The sequence below is a fragment of the Thalassophryne amazonica genome, chromosome 10 (genome assembly GCF_902500255.1).
Source record: "Thalassophryne amazonica chromosome 10, fThaAma1.1, whole genome shotgun sequence".
NCBI lineage: Eukaryota > Metazoa > Chordata > Actinopteri > Batrachoidiformes > Batrachoididae > Thalassophryne > Thalassophryne amazonica.
Window position 1 is genome coordinate 114,361,361 of NC_047112.1, and position 25,750 is coordinate 114,387,110.

At 43.7% G+C, this 25,750-nt stretch overlaps 1 protein-coding gene across 1 annotated transcript; it reads right to left on the minus strand.

The window, feature by feature from the left end:
• Window positions 1-16,524: 16,524 nt before the first annotated feature.
• Window positions 16,525-25,126, minus strand: gadd45ab (growth arrest and DNA-damage-inducible, alpha, b). Its single transcript, XM_034180731.1, has 4 exons — window positions 24,842-25,126; window positions 22,391-22,492; window positions 17,985-18,192; window positions 16,525-17,147 (listed from the first exon to the last, which is right to left on the minus strand). Exons 1-4 carry the CDS (start codon window positions 24,880-24,882, stop codon window positions 17,034-17,036), a joined length of 465 nt encoding a protein of 154 aa, XP_034036622.1. The 5' UTR covers window positions 24,883-25,126; the 3' UTR covers window positions 16,525-17,033.
• Window positions 25,127-25,750: the final 624 nt, after the last annotated feature.

The window sequence follows — 25,750 nt, forward strand, 5'->3', positions numbered from 1 at the left end:
CCTGGACTTCGTCACGGGCCTCCCGCCGTCCCAGGGCAACACCATCATTCTTATGATAGTGGACCGGTTCTCCAAGGCGGCCCACTTCGTGGCCCTCCCGAAGCTCCCGACGGCCCAGGAGACGGCAGACCTCCTGGTCCACCACGTCATGCGGCTGCATGGGATACCATCGGACATTGTATCAGATCGTGGTCCCTAGTTCTCTTCGCAGGTTTGGAAGAGTTTCTGTAAGGAGCTGGGGGCCACCGTGAGTCTCTCGTCTGGGTACCACCCCCAGACAAACGGCCAGGCAGAGCGGGCTAACCAAGAGTTGGAACAGGCCCTTCGCTGCATCACCTCCGCGCACCCGGTGGCCTGGAGTCACCATCTGGCCTGGATCGAGTATGCCCATAACAGCCAAGTCTCGTCTGCTACCGGCCTCTCCCCTTTTGAGGCATGTTTGGGGTACCAGCCCCCATTGTTCCCGCTGGTGGAGGGAGAGGTCGGTGTGCCCTCGGTCCAGGCCCACCTCAGGAGGTGCCGCCGGGTGTGGCGGACCGCCCGCTCTGCCCTGTTAAAGGCCCGGACGAGGGCCAAGACCCATGCGGACCGCCGGCGTTCCCCGGCCTCCACATACCAGCCTGGGCAGGAGGTGTGGCTCTCAACTAAGGACATCCCTCTCCGTGTGGACTCCCCAAAACTGAAGGACAGATTCATTGGACCCTTTAGAATCCTCAAGATCATCAACTGCAGTGAAGCTCCAACTCCCAGCTTCACTGCGGATCCACCCTGTGTTTCATGTGTCCCGTCTCAAACCACACCAAACCTCGCCCCTCTGTGCTGCGGGACCTACGCCGCCTCCTGCCCGGCTCATTGACGGGGAGCCTGCTTGGACAGTCCGCAGGCTCCTGGACGTCCGTCGTAAGGGCCGGGGGTTCCAATATCTGGTGGACTGGGAGGGGTATGGACCTGAAGAACGCTCCTGGGTGAAGAGAAGCTTCATCCTGGACCCGGCCCTCCTGGCCGATTTTTACAAGAGACATCCGGACAAGCCTGGTCGGACGCCAGGAGGCGCCCGTTGAGGGGGGGGTCCTGTTATGTGGGCCGCTGAAGAGGAGGTACTGCTGGCCCACCACCACCAGAGGGCGCCCTGCTTGGAGTGCGGGCTCCAAGCACGAGAGGGCGCCAGACCCAGAAGAAGTGACAGCTGTCACTCATCCTCAGCACCAGCTGTCACTCGTTCATCATCATCATCACCATAAAGGCCGGACTGCAACTCCACCTCCTCGCCAAGAAATCAACTACCGAAGAGGTAATATTCTCTGCTGACTCAAATCGTTGAGTGATAATCTGAACTTCTTTTGCAGCCGTTATCCTGTGGTGTTCTGCCTTATCTGTGGGATTGGCGTTTGGTGTGATCAGCGATGGCTTCGCCTCACACCCCAAACCAAGATAAGTGGTTAAACAGGAGCTGCACGAGTGTGTGATTGGAGGTGGAGGTGCTCCCTCCTAATTGAGTGCAGACTGTGGATTACTGAGTGTGCGGATTCACACTCATTCATCTTGTCTTTGTTTTCTGCCAGCAGGGTCGACAGCCGAAGACAGAGGCCACCTGGGGATTCGGGACTTGGCGGCTCCGGTGTTCTTCAGACCGTTGGTGGTGGAAGCCGTGTGGGACGCGGCTCCTCTCTCGTCGGGGGTCTTCTATCTTCGAGCCTGCCCACACGTCACCTGGTGTTAATTGACTCTACTGATTTTGTGTGTTTAGTTGTGTGTTGTCACAACATTAAATTGTTACCTTTTGGCTTATTCATTGTCCGTTCTTTAGCGCCCCCTGTTGTGGGTCCGTGCTACGACACCTTCCCAACAGGCGTCACTTTGCACTCACGTTCTTTAATTAATGAGTGCACTTGCGCTCATCTGTGCAGCCATGTGTCGGTGTGTGTGGTCAGACACTGTTGGTGTGTTGCTAAATGCATCTAAAGTCCTGTGACGAGTTTTTCTGCTGTTATATGGTGCAGAATTCAAATACTCATATAAACTCATGATGCATGTACACTCTACCTGTGCACACAATAAAAACAAATTTAAAACTATTAAACAAAATAAAAGTAAACACTAATGTAAAAATACAACACATTGGGTGTACAAGCCAGTGCATCCTGAGTGTCAGCTACAAGTCCAGATAAATGAGTAGGGTTGCACCAGGAAAGCCATCTGGTGTAAATTTGGCAAACCAAATGTGCAGATCACAGTTTGAGTTTCCATATCAGATCAGTGGAGGCCGAGGCTAACAATGACTGCCACTCATACTGTTGTCCAGCAGGGAACTGTTGGTGGAAAACTGTTGGTTGAAGAAGGAAGGAGGTGAAGATCATGTCTGGAGGTAGTGGGAGAGGAGCAAAGTTAAAAGTGTGGAAGTGAGAGTCTGAACTATAAATGTTGGAAGTATGACTGATGAAGTGAGAGAGCTAGCTGAAATGATAACAGAAGAGACACAATGTGTGTACAAGTGGAGAGTTACGAAGGCTAGGTGGGTTAAATGGTAAATGGACTGCATTTATATAGCGCTTTTCCATCTGCATCAGACGCTCACAGTGCTTTACAATTATGCCTCACATTCACCCTGATGTCAGGGTGCTGCCATACAAGGCGCTCACTACACACCGGGAGCAATAGGGGATTAAAGGCCTTGCCCTTAGTGATTTTCCAGTCAGGCAGGGATTTGAACCCATGATCTTCTGGACTCAAGCCCAACACCTTAACCACTAGACCATCACCTCCCCTTAAAACTGTTAAAACTGTTCCGTCATGGTGGATGGAGTGGATGGGAGCGGAAATGGTAAAGGAGTCATTCTGAAGGAAGAGTATATGAAGAATGTGTCTGAAGGGTGATGAGTTTGAAAATGGAAATTAAACAGGTGACAATGAATGTCATCAGTGCATATGACCCACAGGTAGTTTTGTGAGAAAGAAGACTTCTGGAGTGTTAGATGAGGTGGTAGAGAGTGTACCCAAGGATGAACCAGAGGTAACTGCAGTTTGTGTTTCTCAAAATGCAAAAGAGTCAGGCTCAAAACTTCTCATTTGTACACCAAAGCTTTCAAAATCATGGCAAATAAAGAATTGATTGGCTTTATTTCATGTAATTCTGACCTTTGCTATTGTTAATTGGTCCACAGCGACCCCGTCTCCTTCATCCTCCCCTCTTGGCTCCTTCACCCCCCCCCACCCACACACACAAAGCCTGATATTTGATTTCACTTTTGAGCATTTATTGCATTTTCTGTGTGGCTTATGTAATGTCCAAACACAGAACACTGCAGATGACATAGATCTTGGTTAGAGACTAACTGAAAGCCTCTCTGTAAATATTAGTGACATAAAACTCTGAGATGTATTTCAGGAAACAATCTCAAATATGTTTTTGTTATATTGTTTGTTCACTTTGTTCTTGTTTTCCCAAATCTATTAATTTAATATGTATATGTCGCAGACACGAATGAGCAAAGCTCTTCAGCATGTCATCACGTCATTTAGGTCCTACAGACTTTTTTCAGTAAATGCTTCTGGAGAGCATTAGCATAGCTAAAAATCTTCAGCCTGTGGTGCGCTTCACTCCCCAGACCCCCCCCCCCCCCCCGCCCCAACTATGCTCCTCTTAACTTCCCCTCCCCATTTTAAGCATTTTCTTTATTTTCATTTCACATGCATTTCATGAGCAAAGTTCAAACACCGTGGCGACAAGAAGCACAATAGGCAAAGACAGAGGCAAAGTCAAAAAATGAGCAAGGTTCGGGGATTAGGCGAGGCGGAGTCGGTTATGCGTTTACACATAGGCAAGAAGCGTTACAGATGTCATATTTGCGTCATTCTTGGCACATTTCTGACATTCTTAATGTGATTTAACGGATCTGAATAGGTTTCTTAATAGTGCATGTTGGTGTGTGATATTCGTGATTTACGTGGAACATGTTTTTTGCTGTCAAAACATCTTCCATGAATGTTACTCACCACCCTCATTTCACCTCATGTCGTGTAGGTCGTAACTGAGCGTGTTGATCTGTCTTGATTAGTGGTGATCCTTAATAGAGCGTGACAGTGTTCTTCTCTGACGTGCGCACAATTAAACAATGCTGCACCACATTCAGTTTCATTGCTGCAGTATTCTGAAGAAGGATAGCGACACCAAGTTGGCTAAAAGTTTCGTTCCAGTGCTCCTCAGCGTGCTCCTGCAGGTGTTCCACCTGAGCCGCATGGAGCCACAAATCTGTCACTCTCTGTCTCCTCCTCCTTTCTGCGCCACTCCATGGCACAGAGCCCAACTAAGCATCACAAAGTTCTTCTGTTGTGGCTTTTGATGAGCAAACTGGAGCGATCTGAATTGTTCAGCAAGTGACGGTTGGCTGAATATGGGGGTGTGTGGAGACAATTCGTCTCATTCACAACATGACGGAACTTAACGATGCACTATTGCGCGCGATAGCGCAGACAATGCAGAACACTATTCTTGACTGTGCGTAATGGTTCCTGATCATTCTCCAGCAACACGTGCCATTAAACGTAACTCATGGTAACAGGTTGCAGCAGTTCCTGAGATCACTTGACGCCTCTGCCTCAAATCATCACATTCATGATCAGCGGCCAAGAATGTATACTTCATGGCATTCGTGACGTGCCATCATTATGTGTAAATGCAACATTAACAAAAACAAGGTCAAAAATACAAGGCAGAACAGAGCTAAGACGTGAGGCTGGAAAGTGCAAAAATACAACAATCTGGCAAGGGACTGTGAGACTGTGAGGACTTAAATACTAGTGGAATAATCAGGGTGAGAAATGAGGAACAGGTGTGCAGAAGTTGCTGGAAGGGCATGTGACTGGGGCAAGTGCAAGAGAGTGCAGTGAGGCAAAACCAAAGTGAACTTGGGCAAGATAACTAAGTGGCAGAAAATGTCTTATGTAAGGACGCGTTTTGGCACCAAACCGCGCAGCGCGACGCAATGGATGCGAGTGAAGCGACGCGAGTGAAGCGATTTTGAGCGTTTTACGCATTTGTGGTGCGATATTGCGTCGCATCACGTCGCATTGCCCTCCTCCCCAAGTTGAAAAATCTGAAGTTTTTCATCTCTTCGCGCCGCGATGACCAATCAGGGACTGAATATGTAGTGAAGTGGAGATGTCTGGAGTTTGACTGAAGATGTGAACATGTCCTGTATCTGGTAGCAGCCTGTGAGCAGGACTTATGTCTCTTTTGTCCTTTATTTCACAATCATGATAGAGTTTTTTGAGCGAGCAGCAGCACCACAGCAGCAGGGAGCGGAGTTTCTTTCTCTTTTTATTTTACGTGTGCGCGCAAGCAAATCGTCCGTGGAGATTATTTTACTTATTAACTAAACAGATGTATAATAAAGCAAATGGTGACTGGTCTCCCCCTCTAGCTGCCACCTTATCGTGGTGGGGGAGTTTGCATACCCGGATGATCCTAGGGGAGTACGGGGTCCGGGGTCCTTTGCTAAGGGCTATCTGGTCCCTGTACGACCGCAGTAGGAGCTTGGTTCCCATTGCCGGTAGTAAGTCAAACCTGTTTCCAGTGCACGTTGGCCTCCGCCAGGGCTGCCATTTGTCACTGGTTCTGTTCATTATTTTTATGGACAGAATTTCTAGGTGCAGCCAGGGTGTAGAGGGGGTCTGGTTTGGGAACCACAGAATCTCGTCTCTGCTGTTTGCAGACGATGTGGTTCTGTTGGCTTCGTCAAATCAGGACCTTCAGCATGCACTGTGGCGGTTTGCAGCCGAGTGTGAAGCGTCCGGGATGAAAATCAGCACCTCCAAATCCGAGGCCATGGTTCTCGACTGGAAAAAGGTGCTTTGCCCTCTTCAGGTCGGTGGAGTGTCCTTGCCTCAAGTGGAGTTTAAGTATCTCGGGGTCTTGTTCACGAGTGAGGGATGGATCGAGCATGAGATCGATAGATGGATCGGTGCAGCATCTGCAGTGATGCGGTCACTTTATTGGCCCATCGTGGTGAAGAGAGAGCTGAGTAGGGGGGCAAAGTTCTCGATTTACCATTTGATCTACGTTCCGATCCTCACCTATGGTCATGAGATTTGGCTCATGACCGAAAGAATGAGATCACGAGTACAAGCGGCCGAGATGAGTTTCCGCCGCAGGGTGGCTGGGCGCTCCCTTAGAGATAGGGTGAGGAGCTCGGTCACTCGGGAGGAGCTCGGAGTCGAGCCACTGCTCCTCCACGTCAAAAGGAGTCAGTTGAGGTGGCTCGGGCATCTTTTCCGGATGCCCCCTGGACGCCTCGCTGTAGAGGTGTTCCATTGGGAGGAGGCCCCGGGGAAGACCCAGGGCACGCTGGAGGGACTACATCTCTCGGCTGGCTTGGGAACGCCTTGGGGTTCCCCCGGAGGAGCTGGGGGAGGTGTGTGTGGATCGGGAGGTCTGGGCGGCTTTGCTTGAGCTGCTGCCCCCGCGACCTGACCCCGGAAAAAGTGGAGGAAAATACATGGATAGATGGTGACTGGTTTCTAAACACAACTATGACAGAGTTTTTTTGGGGAAAGAGCGAGGAGCAGCCCTGCAGCAAGCAGTGGAGTTTCTTTCTTTTTTTTATTACGTGCGTGCGCGAGCGAATCGTCTGTGGATAATATTTTATTAATTAATTACACAGATGTATAATAAAACAAATGATGACTGGTTTCTAAACACAATTATGACAGAGTTTTTGGAGTGAGCAGCAGCCCTGCAGCAGCGGGGAGCAGAGTTTTTTCCTTTTCTTCTTTTTACGTGTGCGCGTGAGGGAATCGTCTGTGGAGAATATTTTATTAACTACACAGATGTATAATAAAACAAATGGTGACTGGTTTCTAAATACAATTATGACAGAGTTTTTTGGGGGGAAGAGCCAGCTGCAGCAAGCAGTGGAGTTTCTTTTTTATTATTATTATTATTATTTACATGTGCGCGCGTGAACGGGACAGGATGTCCTCAAACTGGGCCCCACAGAGGTGGAAGGACCATTGAAAGCGGCCATCATCCAGACGCAGCTCCTGCAGCAAATAATGATACTCTCTGTATTGGAAGCTTTTCACAACAACTCGCTCCATGTGATCAAGGGCCGCCCTGATGACTTGACGCCGAGCGTAATGGAAGCTCCTCCTATTTGATGACGCACTGGAGCGAATTTTCGTAGCAAAAGTCCACCCAAGCAGAGTGACACACCGGGCGAAGGAGGCGTGTCCGTCGCCACGCGACCCCCTTGAATTTGTAGTGTCTGATCGCGCCCGGTGTGAACGCAGCATAAGAACTAAGGTGGTGAGTCAAAAAGTGGAAACCCAGAAAACTAATGATTATAACTAAAACTAGAGCGGACCTGATACAGAAAAGTGAATACAATAAAAGTGGCAAAACAAACTACTGGTAAAACAGAGAATAAATGCTGAGCAGAAAATAAAACTGGTGACTACATAATGAAGCATGAAGGCAGAACTGACACACAATAAATGATAACAGAAAATAACTAAACAAAAACTAAACAGTCTTCCTAACAGACACTGAAAATAGGGAAGCATGATTAAGAAAAATAACAAAAAACTCACAGTTCCACTGATCATGGTAACAACAGTTCTCATTGGGAAGAACTCTGAAAATATGAGGAAAGACGGAAGTGATGAAGGGATGTCCTGTATTGGACACGCCCATAGCGACCCAGCTGGCTCTGCAGCCATATGTGGAGAAGCGTCCGCATTGTCAGCAGCAGCTGCCTTTGCTGAAGGCTGAGAAGCTGTGCGCACTGCTGCATCCTGGAGTTACGTGGCTGTTGATGGTGGCAGTGAGCGCACTGTGAGTACTTCAGCTTTTGCTGGTTGAGTCCGGAGCGGAGTGCCCGCTATATGTGACGCCAGTGACGTGGGCACGGTTGATTGAAGCTGAGGTGTGATGATGCGGTCTGTTAGCTGGCTTCTGGAGTATGTGCGCTGCAGAAACCTCTGTGGCCGTGTCTGTCCGCTTGCTCCGGTTGATGTCACAGCTGGTGCTGCCAAGGGCTGAGGTGATGTGGTCTTTCCCAATGGCTCTGTGGGCACTAGGAGAGGCATGTCCCCAGCAGACAGGTCGGGCAAAATGGGAACCTTCATTCCCGTGGGCGTGGAAGTTGTGGTGGCTGCAGGCTGGCCCAATGGGGCCCGGAGCTTCCGGGGTGCTGGCACAGGTGCACAATGAAACAGAATTGAATTAGTAGCTGCATCTGGCAGCTGATCAGGTTTCCCAGACAAAACAAGCTTTGCCGGCTCCCACATGAATGATCTCTGAGGAGGCTGACAGGAGGAGGGTGGTGTGAACGGCCGTGGAGGTGTAACCGCTTCATCTTCTAGATCGGGGAAAAGGTTGTATAACCAGGTGTTTGCCTCTACAACCTCCCAAGCTTGATCGAGGTAGTCAAACATCTCTCCCAGGGTGTAGGCATAGTAGAGAAGCTTGAATCTGGACAAAGTGCAGAAGTCCCAGAGAACAAAGAGACCAGATATACAGGAGACGGAAACAAGAAGAATCAAATCAAATCAATTTTATTTATATAGCGCCAAATCACAACAAACAGTTGCCCCAAGGCGCTTTATATTGTAAGGCAAAGCCATACAATAATTACAGAAAAACCCCAACGGTCAAAATGACCCCCTGTGAGCAAGCACTTGGTGACAGTGGGAAGGAAAAAGAGAAGAAGAGGAGTGTCTCTCCCTTATTTAGCAGGAGTAGGGGAAAAACTACAGAGGATCTTCAGACAGCACAAAATCCCAGTTTAAACCGATTAACACCAGCTATTGTTTAGGCACTAGCCTATAGCAGTCTGCCTCTCGGTAGGAGGGGTCTGGTTAGGTTTAAAACTCCGGTTTTTGTGACTTCTTGATTATTCTTCTCTACAAGAGTCAAGACAGAAGTCAGACCACCAGAGCAAGATTTTTAGCTGAGGAAGCTTCTGCAATTTGAAGCGAAACGTCCTCGCGTCAAGTAACCCAGTCCAGTCGAAGATTCAAGCTTCTCTACTATGGAAACCACCTGGACAACTGAGAGCCTACACAGAAACGTTGGTAGTCATGTTGCGGTCATGTTGAAGTCCATCTCAGAATCTGAGTTGCTGCATCCTGGTAAGGGCCAGATTGTTCTGTCATGATACGAGGTGGCTTGACACCAAAAGTGGTAGGAAGCAAATGCAGACTCTCAGATATGAGGGTTTGAGTAAAAAGGCTTTATCTGGATAACTTGCAGAAGGTTGAGTACACAGGGACAGCACAGGACAGGTACACAGTCAGCATAGCAGAGGTAACAGGCTGAGGCATGGTTAAAAACTGAGCAAAGTTCAAACACCATGGCGACAAGAAGCACAATAGGCAAAGACAAAGGCAAAGTAAAAAAAGAGCAAGGTTTGGGGATTAGACAAGGCGGAGGTCGGTTAACAAAAGCAAGGTCAAAAATACAAGACAGAAAAGGGATGAACAGGCAGAATTGGAAAGTGTAAAAATACAATCTGGCAAGGGACTGTGAGGACTTAAATACTCGTGGAATAATCAGGATGAGAAATGAGGAACAGGTGTGCAGCAGGTGCTGGAAGGGGGCGTGACTGGGGAAGACAAAGGCAAGTGCAAGAGAGTGCAGTGAGGCAAAAGCAAAGTGAGTGTAAGTGGCAGAAAAACCAACGGTGCAATGAATAACTGACACACAATAAATGATAACAGAAAATAAAACCCAAGACTAACAGAACACAACCTAACAATAAGACACTGAAGATAAATAAAGCAAAACCAGAGAAAACATAAGTACTATGGAAAATCCTGAATAAATGAATGACTGCAAAACTAAATGATAAACGACGCATGAACCGTTACTACAGTATAAACAAAGGAAAGCAATAAACAAAACCAAACAAAGACTTACGTGTAAAAGACAAAGTATGAACATATGAGAAATAAAACTAGAGAACCACAGAGGAAATAAATCCATAAACTAATACCTAAACCCCGAGCTGGGGCCGACCATGACATTGCCGCTTACGTGTAGAAAGTTATCCAGATTCTCTGAATATTCTGATTATATTATGGACTGTAGATGATGGAATCCCTAAATTCCTTGCAATTGAATGTTGACTTAAACTGTTGGACTATTGTTTTATGCAGTTGTTCACAAAGTGGTGATCCTCACCCCATCTTTGCTTGTGAACAGCTGAGCTTTTTGGGGATGCTCCTTTTATACCCAATCATGACACTCACCTGTTTCCAATTAACCTGTTCACCTGTGGAATGTTCCAAACAGGTGTTCTTTGAGCATTCATCAACTTTCTCAGTCTTTTGTTAACCTGTCCCATCCATTTCAAAATTAGCAAATATTTGCACAAAAACAAAAAAATTTATCAGTTTGAACATTAAATATCTTGTCTTTGTGGTGTATTCAATTGAATATAGGTTGAACAGGATTTGCAAATCATTTTATTCTGATTTTATTGACATTTCACACAACGTCCCAACTTCACTGGAATTGGGGTTGTGCCTCTCCTGGCTGTGGTCTTGGTGTTTTCAATGTGACACCTGGTGTCCACTGAGCCGTCATTTGTAGCTGTCAGTGAGTGTCTGGTCTGCAGCTGGGAGGTGGTTCGCTGTGATGTGGCTGGCTGCTCCATTTGTACATCCATATCAGCCGTTCATGCAAGATCTTGAAGATCCTGATATTGTTCCTGAGGAACCAACCTCTTTTGCTGACCAACAAAACTCATTGTATAAGAACAATTCACATTTTATTTTCAGTCATAAATTATGTTGATATCACTGAAGTATCACACATTCAATGTGATAAAATATATGCATCATGTATTTCAGTCAACACAAATCAAAGAAAATATCAGAGGCATCAAGAAGCAGCTGACACCTTCTTCAGTTTCTATCAAGCTGCCAAAACTGGGAAAATCACCAGCAATATCACCAGTATGATATTACATGATTTCAATTGATTGATGTGCACAACACCCGATTGTTGTGCACATTGCTAGAGATGCATCTGACTCCTTGGATCATCAAGACATCCAGGATATCTGGGATCAACCAGGAGGCCCCACAGGCAGCATTCTACCACACAGCACTGACAGGACGACGTAGGTGACTGCTGTCACTGGAGACCACCAGCTGACCATGTGACTGGCACTGCGGGTGTTCACCAATCTGTTGGGTGCTGAGTCGAGGAGTTCCCAGTCTGACAACGTTGTTCCCTCTGATAAAATAGTATTTAGAGTAAAACAGAAATCATCAGTATTTACAGAATTTAGTTAATTTTGTAAAATCAATATAAACACAGAAAGGTGAATATATATCAATGAGACATGCGTGACCCAATAAAGCATAAAGGCATATTTCCATTGTGGCCCTTGTGAGGCTAAAACTTAACATTGAGGATAAAGCTTAATTGAACATGTACAGATTGTAAAGACATTATAATCTCATCAGTTAATGTAAGTAGCAATAAGTGTATATACATACAGTAGTGTTCAGAATAATAGTAGTGCTATGTGACTAAAAAGATTAGCAAATGCAGACTCTCAGACATGAGGGTAGATTCTCAATCAATAGATTCTCACAAATCCAACAAGACCAAGCATTCATGATATGCACACTCTTAAGGCTATGAAATTGGGCTATTAGTAAAAAAAAAAAGTAGAAAAGGGGGTGTTCACAATAATAATAGTGCGGCATTCAGTCAGAGAGTTTGTCAATTTTGTGGAACAAACAGGTGTGAATCAGGTGTCCCCTATTTAAAGATGAAGCCAGCACCTGTTGAACATGCTTTTCTCTTTGAAAGCCTGAGGAAAATGGGACATTCAAGACATTGTTCAGAAGAACAGTGTAGTTTGATTAAAAAGTTGATTGGAGAGAGGAAAACTTATACGCAGGTGCAAAAAATTATAGGCTGTTCATCTACAATGATCTCCAGTGCTTTAAAATGGACAAAAAACCAGAGACACGTGGAAGAAAACGGAAAACAACCATCAAAATGGATAGAAGAATAACCAGAATGGCAAAGGCTCACCCATTAATCAGCTCCAGGATGATCAAAGACAGTCTGGAGTTACCTGTAAGTGCTGTGACAGTTAGAAGACGCCTGTGTGAAGCTAATTTATTTGCAAGAATCCCCCGCAAAGTCCCTCTGTTAAATAAAAGACATGTGCAGAAGAGGTTACAATTTGCCAAAGAACATATCAACTGGCCTAAAGAGAAATGGAGGAATATTTTGTGGACTGATGAGAGTAAAATTGTTCTTTTTGGGTCCAAGGGCCGCAGACAGTTTGTGAGACGACCCCCAAACTCATCATGATATGGGCATGTTTCTCCTACTATGGTGTTGGGCCTATATATCACATACCAGGTATCATGGATCAGTTTGGATATGTCAAAATACTTGAAGATTGTCATGTTTCCTTATGCTGAAGAGGACATGCCCTTGAAATGGGTGTTTCAACAAGACAATGACCCCAAGCACACTAGTAACCAAGCAAAATCTTGGTTCCAAACCAACAAAATTAATGCCTCACAGATGTGAAGAGATCATGAAAAACTGTGGTTATACAACTAAATACTAGTTTAGTGATTCACAGGATTTATAAAAAAGCAGTTTGAACATAATAGTTTTGAGTTTGTATCATCAACAGCAGATGCTACTATTATTGTGAACACCCCCTTTTCTACTTTTTTTTACTAATAGCCCAATTTCATAGCCTTAAGAGTGTGCATATCATGAATGCTTGGTCTTGTTGGATTTGTGAGAATCTACTGAATCTACTGGTACCTTGTTTCCCATGTAACAATAAGAAATATACTCAAAACCTGGATTAATCTTTTTAGTACATAGCACTACTATTATTCTGAACACTATAAATTGTTTATCCTGGGATACCAATCAAATAAAATAAGTACAAATTGAACAGCAAACAATAGCATCTTAATAAATTAAAATAAATAGCAACTGTGTCCCTGTAGAAGTGTAGATGACAACAAATTTAGCAACACATTTCAAACAAGAAAATAATGGACGAGAAGATATAGTCTTTTGGACCAGAAATCACATAAAAAATAAATAAAAGGGTGGCGTGATCTTCTTCCCTTAGCTGACAGAATAAAATGAACAGTTCCTGACATGTGGGATATGTAGGTTATATCTTGAGCTTTCAACCTAACCGGTCCTTCACAGCAATAACAGAGCAGCACCGACAAAGCATTTTCATTTTGAGAGAAGGGTGACTTTGACTTTGTGAGTGATAACCGGGGCAGCTACAAAATGTAAGGCTCGGTAAATTATTCAGATTAATTGATCAAAACCTTGGACCTTATTTTGTGATGTTTGATATCATTGATTCCCAGCAGAATATTGGAGTTTATAGCACCTGTGAATGAACCGCTGGCTGTAGAACAAATGACCGGAGGTGAAGAACCTCAAGTCCACTCGCGCATGTGCGGCACAACCTCAACCAGAAGTTGGCATTCCATCTACTTCTATGACAAAGGCATAGAAACCAGCGGCTCTCAAAACCAGTGGCAACGGCTGAAATGTCTTGTTTTGATACAGTTAGTACTTCCAGATGTAGCGTAGCATTTCTATCTGTGCATGTTATATTTTCAAGCATTGCATGTGTACAGGTCAACGTATGTGTAAAGTTATGTGGTGGTGGTGGGGGGGGGGTGCTTTATTTTTGGTTGTTATCACATAAACAGTGCAAAAATATAAGGAACCATGAGGGGCCTCGAACTGCCTTTAGCTTATTCTTTGAGGCCGCGTGACATCAAGGTCAAGTCCAAGACTGAGTTATCATAGTGAGGCTTCCTTCACTATGCAATGACTCAAGACCTCCAACGCTGGTCTCCAGGAGACAAACCACAGTGGTCATCTGCAGGAGACAGGCAAACGCAACAGCAGGTTTGGCCTCATGTCATCAAGTATTAGTAAATTTTCACATTTTACACATACTATTTTGTGGACGTGCTGAACTCCTCCGCACGTCTGTCTTAATGTGCCGGAAAAGTGCTGATGTCCATGTCTTTTCACAATTCCTGTGCTAGTCAGACGACATACCGGATCAAGACAGCGTCCAGTTTAAAAATGAACGGCACATTTCACTGTTACATGAGTTTTTGTCATGGAAAGAGAAGCTGCTCCACCGCGCGTCGTGGTGGAGCTGCTCGGTGCAAAGCAACGCCATGATGAAGCCTCATGGGACATGTTCTGGCATGTCCAGCTCATGCACAATCACAATCGGATATTCACACGACTGGAAAGCAACCGGAATCCGTCTGAAATCCACCTGAAAGCTGTCCTGAGAGACCAACACCAAGGTGGTTTTGTCCCGCGTCATGAACGGCTCCGTGGCGCGTCCCTCCGCTTTTCTTTCCATGAAAAAAACTCCTGTAACGGTGGAATGTGCTGGAAAAAGTGCTGATGTCCACATCTTCTGCCTTTTTGTGAAAGTCAGACGAGGTCCCGGATCAACAAAGCCTTCACATTGGAAATGATCTGGTTGTTCCAGCGGGGTGTCAGCCTGTCGATGGGGGCTGGGAGCGCGCCGCGCTCTCAGCAGTTGTGGGCAGTCCTTAAAGCGGCAGTAACACCCCGTAATCTGTGTAATCCCCATAAAATCGTCACCGAAAGCCATATTAATTTTTCGAACGGTGATCACCTGGAGGTCTCTCACAGTTTCTGGAAAAAAATTGATGTAGCAAAGCTCCAAATCGTTCAGACATTTATTCGCAATAAAAAATAGATGAGAGGGGTGGACCACACCTCACTCAAAGCCTGTTCGCAGGCGAATGACGCAACCGACAGGCGTGAAAAAACTCATGCATGCACACGAGGGTTCAAGCTTGTCTGACGCAATCACACGTGATTCAAATCCATATGGTTTAAAAAAAAATAATAAGGTCAGATACTTTTCTAACAGACCTCGTACACAGATAGTGAAGAGCTTCACTCATTAATGTAACATCAAACATATAATGTGTGAAATACCAAGTGTTCCAATACTTTTGGAGGGCACAGTATCCCAACCTTATGATGAGTGCAAAATTATTACTGTTTTGTTTTTACCTCCGCCAAGGAGGTTATGTTTTTGGTCGGGTTTGTTTGTTTGTTTGACTGTCTGTCTGTCAGCAGGATAACTCAAAAAGTTTTGAACGGATTTTGATGAAATTTTGTGGAGTGGTTGGAAATGACAAGAGGAACAAGTGATTAAATTTTAGTGGTGATCTGGATCATGATCCGGATTCCAATGCTAACACGTTAGCATGTCTATGGTATTTTCAATGTTAAAAGTTAGCATTAAGCAGTTGCAGCTGTTATCATGTTCGGGTGCATTTGTTTTCAAATTGTAATATTTCTTAAATTTATTTTTACCACCGCCAAGGAGGTTGGAAATGACAAGAGGAACAAGTGATTAAATTTTAGTGGTGATCTGGATCACGATCCGGATTCCAATGCTAACGCGTTAGCATGTCTGGCATTTTCAAAGTTAAAAGTTAGCATTAAGAAGTTGCAGCTGTCATCACGTTCGGGTGTATTTGTTTTCAAATTGTAATATTTCTTACATTTATTTTTGTTTATATATTAATAATCTAATGATTATTATATACAATTTTAGAGAAAGATTCAAAAAGATTATAGCCTATAGCCTTGTTTAGAGAAATGTCTCATAAATGTTAAAAAATTCATATATTTGCAGTTTAGTTGAATAATAAATTGAATTTTGTCTCTTATATCTCTCATTAATTAATGCTTCAATCTTAAATATGATCAATCTATCTTTATTAGTTGGCTATGTACCACAGGCTTTTAAGGTGGCAGTAATTAAACCATTACTTAAAAAGCCATCACTTGACCCAGCTATCTTAGCTAATTATAGGCCAATCTCCAACCTTCCTTTTCTCTCAAAAATTCTTGAAAGGGTAGTTGTAAAACAGCTAACTGATCATCTGCAGAGGAATGGTCTATTTGAAGAGTTTCAGTCAGGGTTTAGAATTCATCATAGTACAGGACACACACCAATTAGCTAAACTGCAGGATTGTCTTACAGACATAAAGACATGGATGACCTCTAATTTCCTGCTTTTAAACTCAGATAAAACTGAAGTTATTGTACTTGGCCCCACAAATCTTAGAAACATGGTGTCTAACCAGATCCTTACTCTGGATGGCATTACCCTGACCTCTAGTAATACTGTGAGAAATCTTGGAGTCATTTTTGATCAGGATATGTCATTCAAAGCGCATATTAAACAAATATGTAGGACTGCTTTTTTGCATTTGCGCAATATCTCTAAAATTAGAAATTTCTTGTCTCAGAGTGATGCTGAAAAACTAATTCATGCATTTATTTCCTCTAGGCTGGACTATTGTAATTCATTATTATCAGGTTGTCCTAAAAGTTCCCTGAAAAGCCTTCAGTTAATTCAAAATGCTGCAGCTAGAGTACTGACGGGGACTAGAAGGAGAGAGCATATCTCACCCATATTGGCCTCTCTAAACACTTTTATTTGATTCAGTACTTCAGGAACAATACACAATAAATAAAATTCATTAAATTATTAACAAATAAAAACACAATGAAATTAATACAGTGTCTTTAAAATAAGAAGGATGGGTGTTCCCATTTTTGATTATTCAAATTTTTAATACCACAGAGACTCTGCTCTTAATGAAAGTTTAGACTAATTTTCAGTGGAACTGCTGAGGTTCTCAGTCTGAACTCTCAGCGCCACATGTGCTCATCTGGACACGTGGATCCTGTTTCCTGGAAAGGCTTCTTTCTTGGCAGAGAAAGGCTCAGTCATCCAGAGTGCTGAGTCACTCCTCCTCAGAGCACGAGTTCCCGTGACCTGCTGGAACGTTTGTTTTCCTCGTGTTCCGCGCCTGCCCCTCCACTCCTTCTCTGAAGCCACTTCCACAGAAGTCTGACGCAGTCTGACGCAAACACCAGCACGCTGGTGCTGTGAAAGTATTTCCCCCAGTCCGCAGGACGATGCTGGCCTCAGCGGTCGGGCAGGTCAATGACGGGCACCCACTGATCTAAAACGCGGCTGTCACTGCAGAATCTGCTCACTCTGCTCAGCGCAGTGCCCTTCCACAGCGATGACGGAGGGTTCTGCACACACAAACATAAAGTTCACTTAAAACACACACACACACACACAGGAGGAACTGACTCAGTGACAAAACAACAGCCTGACTGAGTGCACTGTGTTTCTGCCTCAGGACAACGTTAAACGCTCACACTCGAGTCCTCACTTTCTGTTCTGAGTAACAGACGTGTAAAAGTTTTTCCTGCCCACTCCGAACTGAGTGGATTAAACGTGAATGTAATGTTGAAAAAATGAGCCATATTCTGCACCAGGTGTTTTATTTTGAAAATTAACTAGATTAACCATGTGATTCGTGTGCTGAGTTCTTGTTTGGCTAAATCTGCTCTGTACATCTTGATGTGCCACCCCTGTTCCACAGGACAGGACACTGTTCTATTGCGTTCCCTCACAATCCAGAAAAGAGGAAAACGGGATGACGCTGCTTAATCCGGCGTGCCTCCTATCAAGCTGGCTTACAAAGTGCATACCTGGCAACGCAATGGAAAACAAAAGGAAAGCTGCGCCCAGCTGCGTTCTCAGCCACAACCACAACAAACACTGCTTCTACTTTAAATTTTTACTGTGATGGAGCACAATCAGAGAAGTTTCAAGCTGTACTCAGTTTGAACACGACTGAAGCTGTTCAGACCGTGAACACCCGGACGTGATGATGTCATGATGCCAGTTTGGCGGATCGGGATGAAATTTTTGAGCAGGTTGAAAATTTCACCCCGATTTCAAAAGTGGTGCCGATGGTGCTGATGATTTGTATACCAAGTTTGTTCAAGACTGACAAAACAAGCATCACAGAGTTACTGTGATGATACAGAGGCTGAACAGGTCCCAGGACCAACACTTACTGTAACTAGGACACAGTGCAGGTCCACAGGTTCCCCGCTGGGCTTCACTCCGCCCAGGATTTCAGCCAGACGCCTCATGTTGCTCACCCGCAGGATGTTGATATCGTTCTCACAGCAGAAGGCCTGGATCAGAGTGAAATGTATCTGGAGAGCCACATCTTCTTCATCATCCGTCACCAGAAGACACAAAACCACGTTGTCTGGATCCCTAAAGACAACATCACAGTGAGGAAAAGCAAAGATGCCAAGCAGCAGACTTAAAACCAGGGGAGGGGTCTGGATTTATCTGTCTGCAAACAAGACATCTCCAAGACTTGGTTATGTTTTGGTGATCATCTCAAACATGAAGAATTAAGGCCTGTTCTCAGGTCCATGGATGGAATCCTTAAAGGTCACAGTTTGAAACCACTGTGGGCTTTGTCGTACTTTAGTGATCCCTTGCATTTCTGTGGAGCCCATAATGTTCTTGTACATCCTGTGACATCAGTGCGAGGTTTTCTGTAAACGTCAAGAGTGTGCTGAAGGTCCACTATAAAGCACGCTGCATTATTTTTACACGATCACATGGTGCAAGTCTCTCAAGTCAAACAGTGCATCAGATCACATTCTTGGGCAGTCATGAGCTTCACATGTAGGTTTGTCACAGTTACAGACCCTGACCTTCTGGGATGCATGTCTGAGAAGGTGAAGTTTTAGGGAGTGACAATGTCTATGTTGTCTGTACTGTAGAGCTACAAGAAGCAGCATCACCTGCAGCAGCTCCACATTTTATTAATCTCATTCAATCTGTGCCAACTATTTGTTTTACCCTTTGCTAGGTGGGTCACATGACTGTGATGCCATACCCTGTGCAAGTGCTGCATGCCGCCACACCCTCCACATCACGGAACTGCCCCATCACCCAGGAAGACAGCAGCTCCATCCACATCTCTATAGTAACCATCCATCTGCAAATCATTATGGATGTATTCAGGTTCCAGCAATGCATTCAGGGTTCGACACACATTAGTGGAAACTGAAATTTGTTTCTCGTGCATGGTGTCGCTGTGACAAATACTGACATCTTGCCTCTTGTGTTGGTGGTCTCCAATCACTCACTTATTACGTTTACAGTCTTGTTGCCATGTTTACTGGAACAAGAATCTTATTTATCATTGTGACGACACATCAACTCCTCAACTACTATAACTGAACATGGAGCCAGACTGCCGGACATCTTTGTGTCACTTTCGGAAAATTATATTCTAATCATATCCTACTTGATAGATTGGAGAATCATTTTGGGATTACTGGGAATGTCCTTGCATGGATGACATCATACCTAACTAGTCTTTCTCACTGTGTCTTATACAATACTACCTCTAACCTTGGTGACATGAGATATGGGTTCCCACAAGGGTCCGTCTTAGGCCCCCTGCTTTTTTTCCCTTTATATAGCACCCCTTGGGCACATATTGCGGCATTGTACCTTTCATTGCTATGCTGATGATACTCAGTTATACATGCTGATAACTGCTGGTAAACTTGTACAGTCCTTAGAAGACTGCCTGGTATCAGTGAAAAGCTGGATGTCCAGCAATTTCTTATTTTTAAACTCAGACAAGACTGAAATGATGGTTCTTGGTCCAGCGAAACATTGGCATCGGTTTGATGAGTTAATGCTTAACCTAGGCTTGTGTGTCATACATCACACTGACAAAGTGAGGAACCTTGGGGTGATTTTTACTTAAAAAGCCATCACTTGACCCAGCTATTTTAGCTAATTATAGGCCAATCTCCAACCTTCCTTTTCTCTCAAAGATTCTTGAGAGGGTAGTTGTAAAACAGCTAACTGATCACCTGCAGAGGAATGGTCTATTTGAAGAGGTTCAGTCAGGTTTTAGAATTCATCATAGTACAGAAACAGCATTAGTGAAGGTTACAAATGATCTTCTTATGGCTTCGGACAGTGGACTTATCTCTGTGCTTGTTCTGTTGGACCTCAGTGCTGCTTTTGATACTGTTGACCATAAAATTTTATTACAGAGATTATAGCATGTCATAGGTATTAAAGGCACTGCGCTGCGGTGGTTTGAATCATATTTGTCTAATAGATTGTTCATGTAAATGGGGAATCTTCTTCACAGACTAAAGTTAATTATGGAGTTCCACAAGGTTCTGTGCTAGGACCAATTTTATTCACTTTATACATGCTTCCCTTAGGCAGTATTATTAGACGGTATTGCTTAAATTTTCATTGTTACGCAGATGATACCCAGCTTTATCTATCCATGAAGCCAGAGGACACACACCAATTAGCTAAACTGCAGGATTGTCTTACAGACATAAAGACATGGATGACCTCTAATTTCCTGCTTTTAAACTCAGATAAAACTGAAGTTATTGTACTTGGCCCCACAAATCTTAGAAGCATGGTGTCTAACCAGATCTTTACTCTGGATGGCATTTCCCTGACCTCTAGTAATACTGTGAGAAATCTTGGAGTCATTTTGATCAGGATATGTCATTCAAAGCGCATATTAAACAAATATGTAGGACTGCCTTTTTGCATTTACGCAATATCTCTAAAATCAGAAAGGTCTTGTCTCAGAGTGATGCTGAAAAACTAATTCATGCATTTATTTCCTCTAGGCTGGACTATTGTAATTCTTTATTATCAGGTTGTCCTAAAAGTTCCCTAAAAAGCCTTCAGTTAATTCAAAATGCTGCAGCTAGAGTACTGACGGGGACTAGCAGGAGAGAGCATATCTCACCCGTGTTGGCCTCTCTTCATTGGCTTCCTGTTAATTCTAGAATAGAATTTAAAATTCTTCTTCTTACTTATAAGGTTTTGAATAATCAGGTCCCATCTTATCTTAGGGACCTTGTAGTACCATATCACCCTAATAGAGCGCTTCGCTCTCAGACTGCAGGCTTACTTGTAGTTCCTAGGGTTTGTAAGAGTAGAATGGGAGGCAGAGCCTTCAGCTTTCAGGCTCCTCTCCTGTGGAACCAGCTCCCAATTCAGATCAGGGAGACAGACACCCTCTCTACTTTTAAGATTAGGCTTAAAACTTTCCTTTTCGCTAAGGCTTATAGTTAGGGCTGGATCGGGTGACCCTGGACTATCCCTTGGTTATGCTGCTTTAGACGTAGACTGTGGGGGGTTCCCATGATGCACTGTTTCTTTCTCTTTTTGCTCTGTATGCATCACTCCGCATTTAATCATTAGTGATCGATCTCTGCCCCCCTCCACAGCATGTCTTTTTCCTGGTTCTTTCCCTCAGCCCCAACCAGTCTCAGCAGAAGACTGCCCCTCCCTGAGCCTGGTTCTGCTGGAGGTTTCTTCCTGTTAAGAGGGAGTTTTTCCTTCCCACTGTTGCCAAGTGCTTGCTCACAGGGGGTCGTTTTGACCGTTGGGGTTTTACATAATTATTGTATGGCCTTGCCTTACAATATAAAGCGTCTTGGGGCAACTGTTTGTTGTGATTTGGCGCTATATAAAAAAAAAGTTGATTGATTGATTGATTTTTGACCCCACATTGTCCTTTGATTTATACATTTGATATTACGAGAACTGCTGTCTTCCACCCGAGAAACATAATGAAGATTCGTCCCATCCTGTCTATGGCCGATGCAGAGACTCTGATCTATGCATTTGTTTCCTTGAGATTGGACTATAGCAATGTTCTTATTTTCTGGCTTACCGCAGTCCAGCATTAGGGGTCTCCAATTGGTTCAAAATGCTGCTGCCAGACTTTTGACAGGAAGTACAAGGTTCGACCACATTACACCCATTTTGGTGTCCCTTCACTGGCTTCCTGTCTCTGTGAGGTTGGATTTTAAGGTTCTGCTATTAATTTCTAAAATTATTCACAGACTAGCACCTCCCTACTTAGCTGACCTAATTAAACCCTATGTACCAGCCTGGGCTCTGTGTTTTCAGGGCGCAGAACTACTTTGTGTCCCGAGGGTGAATAAAAAGTCTGTAGGCCACAGAGCCTTCATTTATTGTGCACCTGCTTTGTGGACTGATCCCCCTGTGACAATAAAACAGTCACATTCTGTAGAGACATTCAAGTCCAGATTTAAGACGCATCTATTCTTCTTTTCTTATGGCTGGCATACTGGCACAGCATGGAGCAATGCTTCCTGTCCTTTAAAATTCAGTTTATTAGTAATGGAATAGGTCTCGGCCTCAACTTTATCTAAATTTAAATCACTGATGGTGCTGGCTAGTGGATGTCTTCCACGCAGCATTGAGAAGATGCAGCATGCGTTTTTTATTTTAACACTTCCTTTCCTAGAAACCAGCTTTGTGCACTTCTGAACATCTTGTGCAGTAGCAGAATTATGATATGTCCAGGTGTAATTTCAGAATAGTTCTGATAGTTTGAGAACAAATGAGCTATTTGGCTTTGACTTACGCGTTCAGTGACTTTGCTGCCTCATAGACTCCCACAGTGATGCAACCCTGAGGCAACGCTGAGCTCAGGACCTCCTCCAGAGCGTTGGCCACTGATTTCATTCTGAAAGACAACAAGAAATAATTACACAAAACAAAACCAGCTTCTTCATGTTTTAGGCAACCAGCTATTTAAAAAAAGTTATTTAATACAGCTAGCTTTCTTATGGTCAGCAGTGGAACCGTTCACGATAATATAATGGACTAGGGCAGGTTTGATTCAGAGACTGAATTGAAAACTTCATCTTTACCAACAAAGCTATCACATCCCACCTATCCTGGATTCCAGAGAACCGTTAGGGCACAACTAAAGCTGCCTCAAAAAGAAACAGCTGCTATTACTACTATTATAGGTAAGCCCCGTTAACTCCCGCGAGTTGAGCTCCACAAAATCAGACCTCGAGTTATCTGAAACTGCGAGTTAATTAAGTTGACCAAAAAAACTTAAAATCATCTTATGTTGCCATATTATAATAGTTTCAATTATTTGATTATTAGGGATGGGTATTAATAAGATTTTATCAATATCAATGCCATTATCGAGTCTGCTTATTGGTCCGATTCTTTATCGATTCCCTTATCAATACCTCCTGTGAATTTTCTGTGGACTAAAAGTAGGCTTTTTAGCTTTTCTATGTCAACAACATTTTATTGAGTCTTAAAGTCACTGGATCCTTGATCTCTGGACATAAATAGAAATAAATAAAATTTGTAGTTTTTGTCAAAAACATTTCCTTTCAGACATTAATGGCACAAATGTAACTCCATAGACTCTGAGCTGAGCTCAACCGGCTGCTGCATGTCAGCATCAATGTAATTCATAAAGAACGCAGGACGTCTCATTTTGGGAGGAAAAAATGTTTTAGTCTGTCGCATTTTATTGTTTGTATTACAATGTTTGGAAAGAGGTGTCATAACCAGACCCTTACTCTGGATGGCATTACCCTGACCTCTAGTAATACTGTGAGAAATCTTGGAGTCATTTTTGATCAGGATATGTCATTCAAAGCGCATATTAAACAAATATGTAGGACTGCTTTTTTGCATTTACGCAATATCTCTAAAATTAGAAAGGTCTTGTCTCAGAGTGATGCTGAAAAACTAATTCATGCATTTATTTCCTCTAGGCTGGACTATTGTAATTCATTATTATCAGGTTGTCCTAAAAGTTCCCTAAAAAGCCTTCAGTTAATTCAAAATGCTGCAGCTAGAGTACTGACGGGGACTAGAAGGAGAGAGCATATCTCACCCATATTGGCCTCTCTTCATTGGCTTCCTGTTAATTCTAGAATAGAATTTAAAATTCTTCTTCTTACTTATAAGGTTTTGAATAATCAGGTCCCATCTTATCTTAGGGACCTCGTAGTACCATATCACCCCAATAGAGCGCTTCGCTCTCAGACTGCAGGCTTACTTGTAGTTCCTAGGGTTTGTAAGAGTAGAATGGGAGGCAGAGCCTTCAGCTTTCAGGCTCCTCTCCTGTGGAACCAGCTCCCAATTCAGATCAGGGAGACAGACACCCTCTCTACTTTTAAGATTAGGCTTAAAACTTTCCTTTTTGCTAAAGCTTATAGTTAGGGCTGGATCAGGTGACCCTGAACCATCCCTTAGTTATGCTGCTATAGACGTAGACTGCTGGGGGGTTCCCATGATGCACTGTTTCTTTCTCTTTTTGCTCTGTATGCACCACTCTGCATTTAATCATTAGTGATCGATCTCTGCTCCCCTCCACAGCATGTCTTTTTCCTGGTTCTCTCCCTCAGCCCCAACCAGTCCCAGCAGAAGACTGCCCCTCCCTGAGCCTGGTTCTGCTGGAGGTTTCTTCCTGTTAAAAGGGAGTTTTTCCTTCCCACTGTAGCCAAGTGCTTGCTCACAGGGGGTCGTTTTGACCGTTGGGGTTTTACATAATTATTGTATGGCCTTGCCTTACAATATAAAGCGCCTTGGGGCAACTGTTTGTTGTGATTTGGCGCTATATAAAAAAATTGATTGATTGATTGATTGATATGATTTAAACGGCGATTCGCTTTGAAGTTATTGCTTTTGACCAGACTCTATCTTTCTAACTTGACTCAGCAGAGAGCCGTGCAGCATTTGGAGCTGTGCGAACGGAACGGAGGACGATTCTCATTTCTTACCCACCACAAGACAAGAGTCCCAATTAGTGACTTTAATCAGCACAAAAGTCACTCACGACTGACATCTTTAAAATGCTTTGAGAGGGGTTAAGAAATGGACTTAGGAGGTAAAAGGTTCAAAGAAAAAGAACAGAACATTTTGACACCAACATCTTAGCACAGTTGCCGATGATGATGTAGCAAAAAAGTGTCTCCTCTTAACTGCAAATACTACGGGTCCACCATCTAAAAGTAAAAGTTTAAATAATAAACTCTGAACAGTTACATGATGTTACCTTTCTGAAGAATTCTCTCCGTTAGTTTCTTCAAAAGTCATGTTGCTGCTCAAATGATGATTTCTCTGATCCACACTGAATAAGCAGATCTCACGGGTTCTGGTAAGAGTTTCTTGAAGTTGTGAGAGTTTCTTGTAGTTCTCACAGGTTCTAGTAAGAGTCTCTTGAAGTTCTCAGCATTTCATGTCCTAAAAGTTTCATGTAGTGCTCAAAGGTTCTGGTAAGAGTTTCTTGAAGTTCTTCTCATCGTCTCTTGTAGTTCTAAAAGTTTCTTGTAGTTCTCACAGGATCTGGTAAGAGTCTCTTGAAGTTCTCAGTGTTTCATGTCCTAAACGTTTCATGTAGTGCTCAAAGGTTCTGGTAAGAGTTTCTTGAAGTTCTTCTCATCGTCTCTTGTAGTTCTAAAAGTTTCTTGTAGTTCTCACAGGATCTGGTAAGAGTCTCTTGAAGTTCTCAGTGTTTCATGTCCTAAACGTTTCATGTAGTTCTCAAAGGTTCTGGTAAGAGTTTCTTGAAGTTCTTCTCATCGTCTCTTGTAGTTCTAAAAGTTTCTTGTAGTTCTTAGAGGTTTTGGTAAGTCTCTTGAAGTTCTCAGAGTTTCTTGTAGTTCTCACAGATTCTGGTAAGTCTCTTGAAGTTCTTCTCAGTGTTTTTTGTTTTTCTCAGTGGTTTTTGTTCTTCTCAGTGTTTCTTGTTCTTCTCAGTGTTTTTGTTCCTGGTGTTTGTTGTTCTTCTCAGTGTTTCTTATACTTCTCGGAGGCTTTTGAGGCTGTAGCAGCTCTCACGGAGTTGGTCTCCAGTCTCTGTCTCCAGTATCTATTTCCAGTATCTATCACCAGTTTCTGCGTGTCTCTGGCGTCTTCTCTTCCAGTGCCGACAGCAGCCGTTGGTGCTCATTTACATAAACCA

Bases quoted from the DNA above. Each gene is read 5' to 3' on its own strand.
- gadd45ab (XM_034180731.1), bottom strand. From the start codon at position 24,882: ATGACTTTTGAAGAAACTAACGGAGAGAATTCTTCAGAAAG. The intron at 22,493-24,841 runs GTAACATCATGT...GTTGTCTTTCAG, and splicing joins GGAGAGAATTCTTCAGAAAG to AATGAAATCAGTGGCCAACG. The intron at 18,193-22,390 runs GTAAGTCAAAGC...TGTTGTCTTTAG, and splicing joins GCAGCAAAGTCACTGAACGC to GGATCCAGACAACGTGGTTT.